The sequence below is a fragment of the Fundulus heteroclitus genome, unplaced genomic scaffold (genome assembly GCF_011125445.2).
Source record: "Fundulus heteroclitus isolate FHET01 unplaced genomic scaffold, MU-UCD_Fhet_4.1 scaffold_261, whole genome shotgun sequence".
Classification (NCBI taxonomy): Eukaryota; Metazoa; Chordata; class Actinopteri; order Cyprinodontiformes; family Fundulidae; genus Fundulus; species Fundulus heteroclitus.
In genome coordinates this window covers 62,218-77,661 of record NW_023396671.1, presented here as the reverse complement: position 1 = coordinate 77,661, position 15,444 = coordinate 62,218, and the positions used below count along the sequence as shown (strand labels likewise).

The 15,444-nt window shown below is 42.2% G+C and overlaps 1 protein-coding gene across 1 annotated transcript in view; it reads right to left on the bottom strand.

Moving 5' to 3' along the window:
* LOC105922430 overlaps nucleotides 1–15,444 on the bottom strand; it is an 85,016-nt gene that overhangs the window by 14,692 nt on the left and 54,880 nt on the right. The window contains exons 16-17 of the mRNA XM_036129966.1: nucleotides 9,757–10,373; nucleotides 9,541–9,658 (exon numbers count right to left, since the gene is read on the bottom strand). Coding sequence (XP_035985859.1) covers nucleotides 9,541–9,658; nucleotides 9,757–10,373 — 735 coding nt within the window. The remainder of the gene's footprint in view (nucleotides 1–9,540; nucleotides 9,659–9,756; nucleotides 10,374–15,444) is intronic.

Sequence of the window (15,444 nt, the reverse complement as noted above, 5' to 3'; positions counted from 1 at the left end):
AGAATTTATGGACATGTCGATAATAAGACCCAACTTCTGTTCAGCCAAGTTCCAGGGTTAAACGTTTTACTCAAATGCCAAAAATGTTGTAAAAATTCAGAAAGAAAATCTAGTGATTGGATTCTGTTAAAAAAAGAAAACTATGGGCGCGCATGTGGCGCAGCGGGTAGCGTGACCCATATACAGAGGCCTTAGTCCTCGACGCGGTCGACCCGGGTTTGAATCCGACCCGTGGTTCTTTGCCGAATGTCTCTCCCCCTCTTCTACCCCCCTTCCTGTCAGCCTACTTTCGGAAAAAGCGAGCCACTAGAGCCGCAAAAAAACAACAGAAAACTATGTTTTAGTATGTGAAGAGTTTTTTTAAAGCATGAAAATTATATTAATCAACAGTGAGGTAAAATGAGAAGCCCCTGATATCTTACCTGCAGCAAATAACTAAGTTCAACTTCATGGAAGTTGACATAATCAACTAACACATCATTATACATAAATTGTTATTAACATCTTGGGTCCGTATTGTGTCATAATGTCTGGATATTTGTGCAAAATTGAGTGAAGAAACAGTAGTAAGCACCATAAAGTTAAATAGCTACAATAATTTTTCAACAAGGATGGAGAGACTGAGCAGAAGAGGCTTCTGACAGGGTGTATAAGTTTTTTTTATACACATGGTACTGAGGGTTGTGTTTACCGAGAGAGTCGTGACTTCCAGACGGCGTATTGATTTTTACTGACCGTATTGATTTTTTACTTAGATAATCTGAAACTCTTGTTATGTTAAGGAAGATAACGGAGCCGTTTCTCGGGGAGACGGGAGGGGTGTGTATACTTAGCTGTGTCTACCAGTCTGTTCCCTGAGATGACCATGAAACACCGTCTCATGCACTGACCGCATTGTTTTTTTACTATGATAATCTTCAACCCTTGTTATATTGAGGAAAATAGCGGAGACGTTTCTGGTGGAAGAGGGGAGGGGTTTGTATACCTAAGCTGTCTGCACGAGTCTGTTCACTGATCATGACATGCGGTGTCACGTTCGTTAAAAGGGACAGTTTTGATGTTAGGTGTGTGAGCTGTTAAGATAATGCCCGCCCCGAGTTTGTTCATTCAGCTGATGCAAAGCCCGCGTGCAGATCTCCTGTACTGAGGTCGGGGTCAATAAGACACTGTCCAGTACAGGATGAAGTTGAAGTTTTTGTTGTCCCTCCAAACTTTGGAGGGAGGACTGAATTGATCTTTATATCAGGATTAAAGATTAAGGATTCCCTATTTTACCGGATTATTTCAGCGCAAAAGCAACGGTGCGGGGGGAAGGGTTTTTTTTTATTTTTTATCGTAGGACCCGTATTCAACAAAGTTTACATAGAGTCTGACGGGTATGCAGCTCAGCGTGAAGAATGATTGTGTATACACTACCGTTCAAAAGTTTGGGGTCACCCAAACAATTTTGTGTTTTCCATGAAAAGTCACACTTATTCACCACCATACGTTGTGAAATGAATAGAAAATAGAGTCAAGACATTGACAAGGTTAGAAATAATGATTTTGTATTTGAAATAAGATTTTTTTTTTTACATCAAACTTTGTGTTCGTCAAAGAATCCTCCATATGCACCAATTACAGCATTGCAGACCTTTGGCATTCTAGATGTTAATTTGTTGAGGTAATCTGGAGAAATTTCATCCCACACTTCCAAAAGCAGCTCCCACAAGTTGGATTGGTTGGATGGGCACTTCTTGCGTACCATACAGTCAAGCTGCTCCCACAACAGCTCAATGGGGTTCAGATGTGGTGACTGTGCTGGCCACTCCATTACCGATAGGATGCCAGCTGCCTGCTTCTGCTCTAAATAGTTCATGCACAATTTGGAGGTGTGTTTAGGGTCATTGTCCTGTTGTAGGATGAAATTGGCTCCAATCAAGCGCTGTCCACTTGGTATGGCATGGCGTTGCAAAACGGAGTGATAGCCTTACTTATTCAGAATCCCTTTTACCCTGTACAAATCTCCCACTTTACCAGCACTAAAGCAACCCCAGACCATCACATTACCTCCACCATGCTTAACAGATGGTGTCAGGCATTCTTCCAGCATCTTTTCATTTGTTCTGCGTCTCACAAGCGTTCTTCTTTGCGATCCAAACACCTCAAACTTGGATCCATCTGTCCACAACACTTTTTTCCAGACTTCCTCTTTCCAATGTCTGTGTTCTTTTGCCCATCTTAATCTTTTTCTTTTATTGGCAAGTCTCAGATAAGGCTTTTTCTTTGCCACTCTGCCCTGAAGCCCAGAATCCCGTAGCTGCCTCTTCACTGTAGATGTTGACACTGGTGTTTTGCGGGTACTATTTAATGAAGATGCCAGTTGGGGACCTGTGAGGCATCCGTTTCTCAAACTAGAGACTCTAATGTACTTATCATCTTGCTCAGTTGTGCAACGCAGCCTCCCACTTCTTTTTCTACTCTGGTTAGAGCCTGTTTGTGCTGTCCTCTGAAGGGCGTAGTGCACACTGTTGTAGGAAATCTTCAATTTCTTAGCAATTTCTCACATGGAATAGCCTTCATTTCTAAGAACAAGAATAGACTGTCAAGTTTCAGATGAAAGTTCTCTTTTTCTGGCCTTGTTGAGCGTTTAATTGACCCCACAAATGTGATGCTCTGAATCTGCTCAAAGGAAGGTCAGTTTTGTAGCTTCTGTAACGAGCTAAACTGTTTTCAGATGTGTGAACATGATTGTACAAGTGTTTTCTAATCATCAATTAGCCTTCTGAGCCAGTGAGCAAACACATTGTATCATTAGAACACTAGAGTGATAGTTGTTGGAAATGGGTCTCTATACACCTATGTAGATATTGCACCAAAAACCAGACATTTGCAGCTAGAATAGTCATTTACCACATTAGCAATGTATAGTGTATTTCTTTAAAGTTAAGACTAGTTTAAAGTTATCTTCATTGAAAAGTACAGTGCTTTTCCTTAAAAAATAAGGACATTTCAATGTGACCCCAAACTTTTGAACGGTAGTGTAAATTAATTAACTATTTGATTGTGTATAAAATTAATTAAATAATTTAATGTGTATAACATGAATTAAATAATTAGACATAATAAAGTAATCCCAATATTATTATTATTATTATTATTATTAGTAGTAGTAGTAGTAGTAGTAGTAGTAGTAGTAGTAGTAGTAGTAGTAGTAGTAGTAATAATAATAATAATAATAATAATAATAATAATAATAATTATTATTATTATTATTATTATTATTATAAATATATTAATAATTAACTACGGGCGGGGGAGGGTTAGGGTTAGGGGGTAGGGGGGTGAATTAATAATCCATCAACTCGATTGATTACATAGTGACAGAACATGTCTTCTATAGTCTCTCACATGGTGTCTTTAAAAAAGGGTTTAGATTTAGCCCAGGCTAGCATCTTGTTCCATGGCATTGCTGATATGGTTCAAATGCGTTTTATGGTTATAACAAACGTTATCTCCACAGGGGTTTCATACATTGATGGGATATTAATGTTTATGTTATCCGGCTACTCATTATGACTAAAACAAAAGCCGAAGCTTTTAAAGTCAGCGGCGAAAATCCGCTAGCCAAAATGCTATTTAGCTCCTGGTTACATCTGGTTCAGGACTTTCAAAAGGAGCTTGTTTTAAAGCATAAGGCTTATTTGTTTCGCTCAACTGTCGTTTGATAGTGCTTTTAGCCTTATTCCCGCATTAATATTGATTATTAATGTCGATTTAAAGATGTTTTGGTTAACTATAGGAGTAACCGATCACCGCAGCGACCCCTAGCGCCCGGAGGTAGAATCACATTAATAAAATCGTCCGTTCATAAAGTTTAAATTATTTTACCGATTCATTCTTAAAAATTGTATTTCTTTAAAGTAATATTTTGTGTAATCCAGGATTTGCATTGTGAATGGGTTGAAACATATGCCAAATGTTGTTTTGAATTAGTAAAGCTAATTTAAGCTCATTCCATATTATTTAAGAGGAACTTTGGTTCTTTAACTTAAACAAAATGTTACTTAATCAAATAACGTTTTGTTTAACTCAGGATTCACATTGTGAATGGATTGAAAACATGCCAAATGTTGTTCTAAATTAGTTAAGCTAATTTAACTCCATTCCATGCTTTTTGAATCAGATCTGCAGTGAACAGGATTCACTGAATTATTCTGATTATGATCAACCACTTTTGTTTTGTCTTTTGTTTTGCATGTAAATAGTTCCCTAGCTTAATTTCTTTTTATCTTAATTTTGCTTAGTAGTTTAGTTAAGTTTCACTAGCCTAGTAGAGAGGATTTGTTAATCGAAGTAGTGTTAATTCAGATAAACAGCATTATATAGCAGGGCCGCTGGAAGTAATTTTGAACAGGGGGTGCTGTGAATTTTTTTTTTTTTTTGGTGTTTTTGGACAAAAGACCTATGAGCCTATAGGCCTATTTAAAATACAATAAATAATGATAAATAAACAGATTGAGATTCACTACTTTATTGTCATATACACTTCAGTGCACGCAACCAGGGTCTGTAACACACAGACATCATCAGTTCTCGGGTGAATATATGCGCTATTAATTAAACTTCACAATAATACTATAACAACGTAGATTTGAAAAGCCGGCATTCACGAAAGGGTTGTCTTTCTTAAATTTGTCTCTAGGTATGACTGGGTTGTTTATTTTTCCTTGCCATCAGGATCTCTGCCAACTGGCACCAGAAAATTGTATTATTGGGCTTTGTTCGTCTGGAAACGGATGCATACAACACCTTACGGGCACAGCCATGATGAGCTGGTTGAACTCGCATGGCTGAAAATACGCCAATATGATTGGCTGAGCAGCAAAACTCGAATCACGTGACCTCTTGGACCGGAGCGCAACCGTTTATATTTTCTATCGGCTATAACTTATTAATGTGCATGTGAAAACATGGGAACCTTGGTGTTTTGAGATCACTGCTTTATTTAGCAACTGATCCAAGTGCAAAAAAGTTGCCCCCTGACAGTTCATACAAAAAGTCATCCTACAGATTCTGGCCCACGGCCTGTTACTAGCCTGCTGCCGTGAGTGGGATACTTCTTTACTCTGCGACCACTAGCTTGCTTGACATTGCCATGACAACGTAACTTCATGAAGTTGTGTTGATTAGGCCTCAAAATAATTAAATTAAAATCCAAAAACATGTAATAGTAAAATAAAAAAGTCAAAATCATTTTGCAAAATATTGATAAGAAATTTATAAATTGTGCAAAATCTTTTTTAATATATTTTTAAAAAATCTCCCTCTCGCCACTAGGGGGTGCTGCAACACCCCCACTTCCCGCGGCCAAATTATATAGAGATGTTCTCTGGATGTTCATTTAATTTCTGTTAATAAATTCTTGAACTTGAAGAAGTTGTCACTCCTTTATTCTATGTGTGTGCCAAGTTTGCTGTTAAAAGATTGCTAGTGCTCAAATTCATCCGAGGATTTTCGGAGCACAACCATTAAGTCGAACAGGAGGTCGACTTAAAAAGAAGTACTTTCAAACCCACTTCAATCGAAGACTGAGAGCCGTTTATCTCCCGGTGATCGTAAATTAGTAGGTAAATTAGGGACCACGCTTTTGTTTTGGCCGAACAAAGCGTCCAAACGCCCAGAGTGAGACGAAGGGATTTTTCGTCCCGTTCCCCCGCTGTCCGGCGCACGGCTCGCTGAGCTGAACCAGACCTGCGGACCCGGAGCGCCCCCGGACTCCAGCCGGGGCAACATCAGAGTAAAGGATTTGCCCTTCTTTTTTTTTTTTTTTTTTCTCTTTTCACCCGTATGATGATTTAGGTGTGCCTGGGCAGAAGTAGGAATTTAGTTTAATTCTTGTTTACTCCAAGACGGAGTGTTTTAATTGCTGAATATTTCCTATTGTATGTGCATGCATTTTGAAAGTGATTTTGGCTGTGTTGATTTGCGGTTCTTATAAGTGGCTCCGCCGAGAGCCGTTTTTTCCATTCTTTTCCCCGTTTCTATCTCTTGCTTTCTCCTTATCAGTTAAAACTTTTTGTGAACCTCAGTTCGCGGTCTGCCTTTGAACTCCTCATCCAGGCCGCCTCTCTGATCGACGTACCACCCCACATCAGCGTAAGCGTTGGTTGCGTCTAGGGGTGGACTGGGACAAAAAAAATCGGCCCTGGCATTTTGGATTAGACTGGCCCACCACATTGTCATGGTTCCTAAACAGGCGCGCTTGGCCTCCCCTGGGATTGCGCAATCCCATGTTAACTGCGCTGGCTTCCATTCTGTGAATGCATCCTCCTGTCTCTAGATCATAAATTCAATTGTTCAGTTATGAGCTGATTTTCCACAATTTAATATATGTGGATTACGAATTGTGTTTTGGTCATCAAACTGTGTGCAGGTAACATGTTTTTGTGCTGCTGCGCGAACATAAAAGGCAAAGAGTCGGTTGTAGGTGAGGCCGGCAGTTCCATGGCCTCTAGGCAGGGGGCGCTCAAGGAGCACCGCTCCTGATCCAAAACTGTAGAGTGACAGCAAGTTATGGATGTATTATTAGCGAGTTTTGCTAAACAAGTAAAGCACTTAAAAAGACTCTAAACATACAGCCGGAACAGGACTGATCAAGGAAGGCTTTCCTCCCTGGCAGTGAGCTCCATTGAGACTGAGAGACTTTTAAAACTGAAGAAGATAAAGAGAACTTTTACTGGAAAATGAAGATATTTTTGTGCAGAAAGAGCTGCGCATGGACTTAATTTATAAGTAGAGGTAAGACAGCGATAATTATTCATGTTTTGTTTCTGTAATGAAATGTGCTCAATGTGGATTATAGTTTTAGAATGTGTTACAAATGCAGAAATCCATCATAACTCATAAACTGTTACAGTCAAATGACAAATAATTTATTTAAATTTTTTCATCAAATCAATATTTTTCCATGTCTCTTCGTGAATTAATTTGGCTCAATCAGTCGCCTTCAGCACTTTGCAATGAGTCTATTCTGTAGAGTGTATATATAAATAATATATATATATATATATATAAATCTGACTGATGACGTCAGTGCCTCACTAGCTATGAACTCTACTGCACGTACGTCACTGACTACAACCACCACCACCACCATATTTTACATCAGACACCGGAGCAGATGAAGGGCCTGCTGTTGGGAACATGTCAGTCAGTTTGACACATTTCGCAGCGTCCGTTTGAAGAACTTGTTTCTTTTTTTCGCGCAGTTTCTCTGCGCTTCCCTTGCGTTTCTTATCCATTACTACTGTGAACACCGCTGCACAAAGTTCCACATGGAGTGTGAAGGTGTTTTTCTACTTTATGATTGGCCTAGCCCTTTAGACTGTCAGGGATGATAACCAATGGGCTGCAGTAGCCTGTGGTAAGGGCCGGATGATCGGAACAGACTCTTGCGCTGCTTTTTTTATTTTTCTTCATGCATTATGCAAATATAATGAGGCCGATATATAAAATAATAATAATAATAATAATAATAATAATAATAATAATAATTATAATAATAATAATACATATTATTAATATACATGTCGGGTCTGCCGGCCCAAACAGCACGTCGGCCCACCGGGAAAATGCCCGGTACGCCCGATTACCAGTCCATGCCTGGTTGCGCCATTAAGACCTCCCCTTAAGCATCACGCAAGGTGATGCGTAAGGATCACGTGTCGTCATAGTCGCCATTTTGGAAGGGTGTAGCATAGCTAAACTGTATCTAACTAAGCTAAACTAGCTTGTTGGAAAACATTAAAGCGTCCAGTGGGATTCTCAAAGCTGTTTTGTCTGTCAATGCTGCTACGTCAAATGCCGACGTCTTGAATGTGATGTTTAAACAACTGAGTGAACTAAGATTTGCTACTTCTTATTTTAATCAATTTTTGTCCTTTATTTTCACATATATTTTGCTTGTTTAGTAGTGAGTGGGGTTCCCACGGTTGTTGAATCAGAGAATTACTGTAACAGGGAACTGCCTTTGGTTCAATAAAACCAACAACTTGTGGAATAGTAATTGTTTGTGTTCATTCCAATTCACAGTTGCATGGTCTTTCAGAATATAGAGTTACCACTTTTCGTGTTAACATCTGACATTAAAACAGAGACATTATCATTGGATTGGTGAGTAACGGTAAACTCTAATTGCAGTTATAATTTGAGTTATCAACGCTGCTGGATAGATCTCATCTGCCAGGAAACGATCAGATCAGGCCTCCTGTTCCAGCATAAATGAGTCCTGACAGCTAATTAATAAATGCATTAGTGTTATGATTACAAGCTTACCGCTGGTATCACCACCATTTGAGTCATATTTTGTTAGAGCTATGTTAAGAAAAATATCTTAGGCAGAAGGTATGTCTCTCCCTGTTGCCAGCTAAGATAACATGCCGCTTTAGTTTTATTGCCCCCCGGGGGTTGGTCAGAAGGAGAGGGGATCAACCATCCTCCCCCTGACCTGAGCGGGAGGAGCATTAAGTGGATGAAAAAGGATGTCTTGGCAAAACGTAGATCAGACAAAAAACTGCATGGGCCAGGAATGGACATAGATGACTGGTAATGTAAATTTTTGTCTCCATATTTAATTTCCAATAAATTAAATATGCATATTACACTGTTCTACCTCTTGATCAATGTTTTCTCACTTGCGGCCAAATCTGGAACCGGGGTAAGATGGGCTTCAATAGATATGTAAGAGCAGGCCGGTGTACCCAATCTTTAACAGCTACTATTTAAGTTTGAATAACCTATTAATAAAATTATAACACCAAATTATGATTAATAATATTAATCATATTCAAACAGCTTCTGGCACAACAGCTGCAAGTCAAGGCTTCGATGCACTCTTCTGGGTTTCCTTAGATAGATGTGAAATACGAGTCATGTAACCTTACACAATGTGATCTATTGACATTTGATGTGTAAGTTAATTAGCCTGGCCAGACAGACTGACCTACACTGTGGATTGAATATACAGCGTAAGTCAGTTTGGACAGGCTTAGACTCAACATTTCCGCTGACCCTGTTAGCCCCGCCTTTGAAATTGTCTCTACTGGCAGCTTTCCAGACTAATTTGCTGTGTGTATGGTGTAAGTCAGTCTGGCTGGCCAGGCTATTGGTTAATAGGACTGCAGATTTTTCCATGTAGAGCTGTTGGCTTCTGCATTCCAATTCTAGACGCATGCTGGGTTAGTGGGGCGTGAGACCTGGCGAATCGGAAGGGGGAGGGGCAGACTTGTTGGAATGACCTTGGAACCCTTTCATTAATTGCTTGCAGTTCTAAATGTACTCCTTGAACCAATAAGAAAATTCAACAGCAATAACCACTGTTCAACTAAGACAGGAAAACTAAGACTGTTAGAATATTGTAGAACTAAAGTTCACAAAAAAGGTAAACGATTACACAGTAACATAAAATAAAAGTATTACCCTTAGGTCCAGTAGATTACCTACTAACTTTACTAAATAAAATTAATAAAGTACATGAAGCTATTACTGAACCCCACTCACCTGGACCCACTCAGCATCAGCACCATCTACCGCTGGCCTGACCTTCACTTTCGCCTGGCTGCACTGCTGGATGAAGGTTCGGGCCTGAAGCCTTTTGGACTTCTGAAGCACAAGTGGGCTGTTGAAACACAGACATTCAAAGGAAAACTGTGTGAAGATTACTTAACATTAGGAAATGTGAAAAATCTAATTAAAACTGTAGTTTTTGTGTCTCACCTCTCCACTTTAGGAGGTAAGTGTGCTGCCTGTGACAGTGCAGAGTTGGCAATAGTGAAAACAGGCCATGGTTTGGAACTTGGGGCCACAACTGGCTCAAGACCGCAGCTGGAGCTCCCCTGTGTGAAACTGTGTCCCTGCACTCTTCTCTTTCTCTTCACTGGGCACTTGTCAATGTACTGGCTCTGGAGATCCCTTGATTTTTTGGTCTTTTTTCCACAATTGTTATTCAGAGTTTGAATTTGGTTAGGAAGAAAATGTGGCTCAATCAGAGGTAGGGCTGTGCCATGCTCTTGAATAAAATTAGGCACATCAATATTGTTTTCAGATCTAACTGTTACTTTGGGATCTCCAGGTTGAAGTGGCTCCTTTGACAAGCTCTGCTTACTGGATTGAATCACAGAGCTGTTTAATGTGTCAGACTGTACAGAGGTTGTCATTCTATTCGGCCAGACCCTGGGAAGAAGGGTTGAGTTGGGAATCCTGGGTTGAAGAATGATAGATGCTTTGGCCTGAAGTTGAGATGAGGTTCTTAGATGGATAAGTATCGGAATTTTTGGCTTCAGATTTGTGGGAGGCATACTGTAGGACAAAGGAATTGAAGGTGTTTCCACAGACTGTAATAGGAGGCAAAACAAAGGTATCAACTCCATGACCATACGTTGGCAGCTTCAAAAACAAATTGTTTCTCAAACTACATATAGTTCTCAAATGTTCATCTAGCGCAAACTGCTGCATGACCAATTTACAGAACATCCATCTATCGTCTTCCGCTTATCAGAGTACATTCTACGTCTAATTAAAGGGTAACTCACCCCCAAAACAACGTTTTTCATTCATACCATCTGTGGCCAGTTTAAAATGCTATCCCAAAAGTTAAAATGATTGAACATCGTTAAACGTCAGTTTGGCAGATGTCCGCTTTGTCAAGACCAATGCTACTCTCTTTCTGATTGGCTAATGCCCAGGCTCTGGCAGGTTTCATTGGTTGAGAGCAGCTTCTGCTTAAAACCTTGAATAAAAAGTCTAGACGGAACTTTTTGCTCTCATTTTCCAAATGACCGAAATCCGTCACAGCGACAGAGAACTTTAACCCCTGGACTACGTTCAAGTACAGCCGACAGGCTCTACTCGACATCTGCAAAAGCAAGTTTTGCAAATTTTTGGACCATGTAACAGAGATACTAAAGGAGCTTGGGCCACCCCGGACCTGCCTACTACTCCTCCCCTGGAAAGAAGGTGTCGGAAGAAGCAGAAAAGGGGCCTGACGCCATCCTAGCAGGCCCAAACGTATTGTGAGGGTCTGCTGGAAACGTCTGGCAGAGTCCCCTGTGAGACGGAGCTTTAACTCCCACCTCCGGGAGAGCTTTGAACATGTCTCAAGGGAGGCGGGGGACATTGAGTCTGAATGGACCATGTTCCCTGCCTCTATTGTTGAGGAGGCTAGTGGGAGCTGTGGCCGCAAGGTTGTCGGTGCATGTCGCGGCGGCAACCCTCAAACACGCTGGTGGACACCCAGGGTGAGGGAAACCGTCAAGCTGAAGAAGTAGTCCTATCGGGCTTCATTGGCCTGTGGGACTCCGGAGGCAGCTGATGTGTACCGGTAGTCAAAGCGGCAGGCGGCTTGGCTGGTCGCCGAGGCAAACACTCGGGTGTGGGAAGAGGTCGGAGAGGCCACGGAGAAAGAATTCCGTATAGCTTTGAAGCGATTCTGGTCCACTATCCGGCGTCTCAGGAGGGGGAAGCAGTGCAGTACCAACACTGTTTATAGTGGGGGTGGTGTGCTGCTGACCTCGACTCGGGACGTCGTGTGTCAGTGGATGGAGTACTTCAAAGTAGGGGTGGGCGATATGAAGAAAATCTAGTATCCCGACATCTTTGGGCTATATCACGATACACAATATAAATCGCGATATGTTCAAATAACCTTGAATAACAAATGTTTTAGCCAAATAGTGCCTAAAGTTGCATTGTTATATCTCATATTAACGTGTATAAACAAGATGGCGCCGCGGACGGCTGCCACGGTGTGTTGGTGCGCTTTTTTTTGCTTTGTTTTACTATTTAACTCTGGTTTTTGCGATGATACCCGGAGCTCTTTCACCCGAGAAAAGCTCATGAACATCAGGGCTACATCACCAGAGGATTTATTCCCTACTTTTCTTCTCCCTACGCTGGAAATTTTGGACATTCTGGTCAAAAGTGCACTCACCTTTGCTCACACAGCAAAACGCCGGAGAAGAGGAAAACGCGCTGGTCGCGGACTCCGCTCACCGCTACCGGGTATAATCCTGTCCAACGTGCGTTCGCTGTCCAACAAACTAAACAAACTGAAACTGATGCTGGGCAAAAACAGAGACTTCTCTTCATCTGCTGTTTTTTGCTTCACTGAGTCGTGGCTGTGTGGAGAAATCCCGGACGCAGCGCTGCAGCTGGACGGCTTCCAACTTGTCAGAGCTGACCGCGACACATCTCTCCGGCAAAGCAAAGGGTGGAGGGATCTGTTTTTACACCAATAGCGGCTGGTGCAACAATGTAGCAGTGATCCAGCACCACTGTTCTCCTGACCTGGAATCCTTCATCATAAACTGTAAGCCTTTTTATTGACCCCGCGAGTTTGCCTCATTCATTCTGGTCGGTGTTTACATCGCGCCAAACGCAACTGTGCAGGTCAACTCTGCAAAGCTGTAGTGAGGACATCAAAGAAGTGGACCAGTGAGGCTGTGGAAGATCTTCAGGCGTATTTGGATTCTACTGACCGGGATGTTTTTAGGACTGCTACAACCAGTCTGGATGAGTTCACAGAGGCTGTGACATCATATATCAGCTTCTGTGAGGACTGCTGTGTTCCATCACGAACCAGGGTGATTTACAATAATGACAAACCCTGGTTCACAGCCAAAAGTCAGATGGCTAAGGTTGGACAAAGAAGATGCCTTCAGAAGTGGGGACAAATGCAGATTCAGAGATGCAAAATACAAGTTTAGCAGGGCAGTAAAATACGTTAAACGGCTGTTCTCTGAGAAGATGCAAAACCAGTTTTCAGCCAACGACTCTGCTTCTGTCTGGAAAGGTCTCAGGCAGATAACAAATTACAAGCCTAAAACCCCCTACTCCATGAACGACAGTTAGCATATGACCTGAACAACTTCTACTGTCGTTTCGACAGACAAAGGGACAGTCCTGCAATCACCCCCCACGACTCCACCCAACAGATCACCTCCTCCTAAGTGACAACTCTTTCCATTCATGAGAGAGATGTTAACAAACTCTTCAAAAGACAGAACCCTAGGAATGCTGCTGGACCAGACTCTGTCTCTCCATCCACCCTGAAGCACTGTGCTGATCAGCTGTCTCCAGTGTTCACAGACATTTTTAACACCTCACTGGCGACATGCCACGACATGCCACGAAATCCTCCATCATTATCCCTGTTCCCAAGAAGCCAAGGACCACAGGACTTAATGACTTTAGACCTGTCACTCTGACCTCTGTGGTTATGAAGTCCTTTGAGCGCCTTGTGCTTTCACACCTAAAAGAAATCACAGATCCCCTCCTGGATCCCCTAGTTTGCCTACAGAGCCAACAGGTCTGCAGACGACGCTGTCAACCTGGCCCTTCACCACATCCACCAGCACCTGGACTCTGCAGGAACCTACGCCACGATCCTGTTTGTAGATTTCAGCTCTGCCTTCAATACAATCATCCCAGCTCTGCTTCAGGAGAAGCTCTCCCAGCTGAATGTGCCCGACTCCACCTGCAGGTGGATCACAGACTTCCTGTCTGACAGGAAGCAGCACGTGAAGCTGGGAAAACATGACTCTGACTGACAGCTCATCAGCACTGGTTCCCCCCAGGGCTGTGTTCTTTCTCCTCTGCTCCTCTCCCTGTACACCAACAGCTGCACCTCCAGTCACCAGTCTGTCAAGCTCCTGAAGTTTGCGGATGACACCACTCTCATCGGACTCATCTCTGATGGTGACGAGTCCGCCTACAGGTGGGAGGCTGACCATCTGGTGACCTGGTGCAGAACAACCTGGAGCTCAACGCTGTAAAAACAGTGAAGATGGTTGTGGACTTCAGGAAGAACTCAGCCCCAGCTACCCCCATCACCCTCTGTGACTCCACCATTGACACTGTGGAGTCTTTCCACTTCCTGGGAACTATCATCTCCCAGGACCTCAAGTGGGAGCTGAACATCAACTCCCTCACCAAGAAAGCCCAGCATAGGATGTACTTCCTGCGGCAGCTGAAGAAATTCAACCTGCCAAGGACAATGATGGTACAGTTGTACTCCTCCATCATTGAGTCCATCCTTACCTCCTCCATCACCATCTGGTACGCTGGTGCCACCGCTAAGGACAAAAGTAGACTGCAGCGTGTCCTCCGGTCTGCAGAGAAGGTAATCGGCTGCAATCTTCCATCCCTCCAGGACCTGTACGCCTCCAGGACTCTGAGACGTGCAGGGAAGATTGTGGCTGATCCCTCGCACCCCAGTCACAGACTATTTCAGTCACTTCCCTCTGGCAGGAGGCTGCGGTCCATCAGGACCAAAACCTCACGCCACAAGAACAGTTTTTACCATCTGCTACCAGCTTTATGAACAAGGCCAAGAGCCGCCTGTGACACTGGACACTGTCTCTCTCCCCTGTTTAGGTCTACAAGCTTCTGCGTTACATTAACGCACAGTTTACTGAGTGTATATAGCTTCTGTATATATTTATATATCCTTTTACTTTTTTTTCACTGTATTCTTATTTTTTTGTCTGCACCATCAACACCAAGTCAAATTCCTTGTAAGTGCAAACCTACTTGGCGATTAAACCTGATTCTGATTCTGGTGTCAATTTTGTTTTGTTTGAAAAATTGATTGCAAAATAAAAATGAATTTAAAATGTTTTATTTTAGCCGTTATTTCTACCACAGCTGCACATAGAAGCTTTTCACAAATTAAAATATTGTCACATTAAAGCTCTTTCATGGTCAACACTGGACCTTAAAAAACACAACATCCCAGTGGCCAAAAGGAACACCAAGGAAAAATCTGACACAAAATACACCTGAAATAAAAGGTATCATAAAAATGTGATAATCCCAAAAACAAAAGCTTGTATTGTGGCTATAAAAATCAACTGACCAGTCGCACCTACATATTCAGAGCATTTCAAAAATATTTCCGTTGCTCTTTAGATGCTGGGAAATTTTAAACAAACGTTTTTTTTCTGTCATATGGGATTTAGCAAAAGAAGATGCCAGTTTCAACAGTTTTATGTCTGGTTTAATTAAAGCTCCCTTCGGTGTGTGTGTGTGTCAGGGGGAGGGGGTCGACACACGGAGTTTACAAAAGTCTTAATTTTCACACTGGATGACGTTTTAGGTGGAACAAATTTGTGCTACTGCTACCTTTTGTGGCAAACTACCGCGTTTTGTTCGACATCCTTCCACTGCCTGAAAAGCTCGCTGTCACCATAGTTCTCGCTGTCTCATCAACGTTAAGTAAGCGCACGGGTTCATTGTTGTGTGCGCACACCAGAGCGCTTTCTGGTTTGGAGGAGGAGTGAGTGATGCATTCACAGCCTGTGGGAAAAACTAATGTCACAGTGAATTAAATACAGTGGCTAAATCTTGCCATGAAAATTTACATGCGATGGTCGCGATAAAGTAATTTTAACTTGAGATACATCGAGT